Source organism: Buceros rhinoceros, unplaced genomic scaffold (genome assembly GCF_000710305.1).
Source record: "Buceros rhinoceros silvestris isolate BGI_N320 unplaced genomic scaffold, ASM71030v1 scaffold33692, whole genome shotgun sequence".
Taxonomy (NCBI): Eukaryota; Metazoa; Chordata; class Aves; order Bucerotiformes; family Bucerotidae; genus Buceros; species Buceros rhinoceros.
The window spans coordinates 1-922 of NW_010401197.1; the positions used below are offsets into that span (position 1 = coordinate 1).

Below are 922 nucleotides of genomic sequence, written 5' to 3' on the forward strand. Positions count from 1 at the left end.
CGCGCCCGCGGGAAGCCGCGATGAAGGGACTCTCGTATTCGGAGTCGCTCCCCACATCCGAACCAGCGTTGAAGGTCTCCAGGTCAATGAAGGAGGGCTTTTCCTTCTGGAAGGTCAAGACGAGCTGCTCCACAAAGACCGTCATGAAGAAGCCGACCACCATGATGGTCTCGGCCAGCGGGTAGTCCGTGGTCACGTTCCCCTGCCTGAGCACCTCACTGAGCTGGGAGGAAGCAGACAAACCCGCAGAGCATCAGTGACCTCTGTCCCTCAACGGGAAATGTTCCCCTTGTGTCCGCACAGCCCTGAACTGCCCCCCAGGCTCTAACAGCCCTGTCCCCCGGCCCAGCGGAAGGGACAAGGAACCCAGTTCCCTTCCAGCAGAAGGCCGGGGGCTGTCTGAGGGGTTTTAGACGCCTCCGGCTGCAGTTTGAGCCCCACACCCCAGGTGACACTCAACCTCCTGCACCAAAACCATCCCTGGTTACTCCTGCGGACAGTCAGCGGGAGGCTGACAGCGCGTCCCCGTGATCCGAAACACCAGGCACAGCCCAGGAGGCTTCGTGGGCTGCTCTGGCAAGACGTGGAGCTCTCACCCCCACCTCCCCGGGGCCAGAGGGCTGGTGGCCCAGGCTGCTGCTGAGCAGGAGAGGGGAAGCACAGGGGTCCCCAACCCACCCAGTGGCTCATTCAAATTGCTCGTCAGCACGAGGCTCATCAGCACGTACCTTCCCTCTCACCGTCGGCAACAAGGTATTGAAGCAGGTGGCCAGGAAGACGCCTCCTCCGAAGGAGTTGCAGAGGGCAAGGACCCTCCTGGAGCGGTGAGCTTTCTCGTAATTGCCCTCCATCACCTTGACGGGGAGGAGGGACCCAGCCAGCATGAGGACGAAGATGCCCAGCAGACACAGCACTTTGACCA

At 61.8% G+C, this 922-nt stretch overlaps 1 protein-coding gene across 1 annotated transcript; it reads right to left on the minus strand.

Moving 5' to 3' along the window:
• Positions 1-4: 4 nt before the first annotated feature.
• On the minus strand, positions 5-913 carry LOC104489973 (zinc transporter ZIP3-like; the record flags this gene model as incomplete). The annotated part of the gene is made up of 2 exons (XM_010132194.1): positions 5-223; positions 729-913. Coding segments are annotated over 2 exons (404 nt in total), but the record flags the coding sequence as incomplete, so codon positions are not given.
• Positions 914-922: the final 9 nt, after the last annotated feature.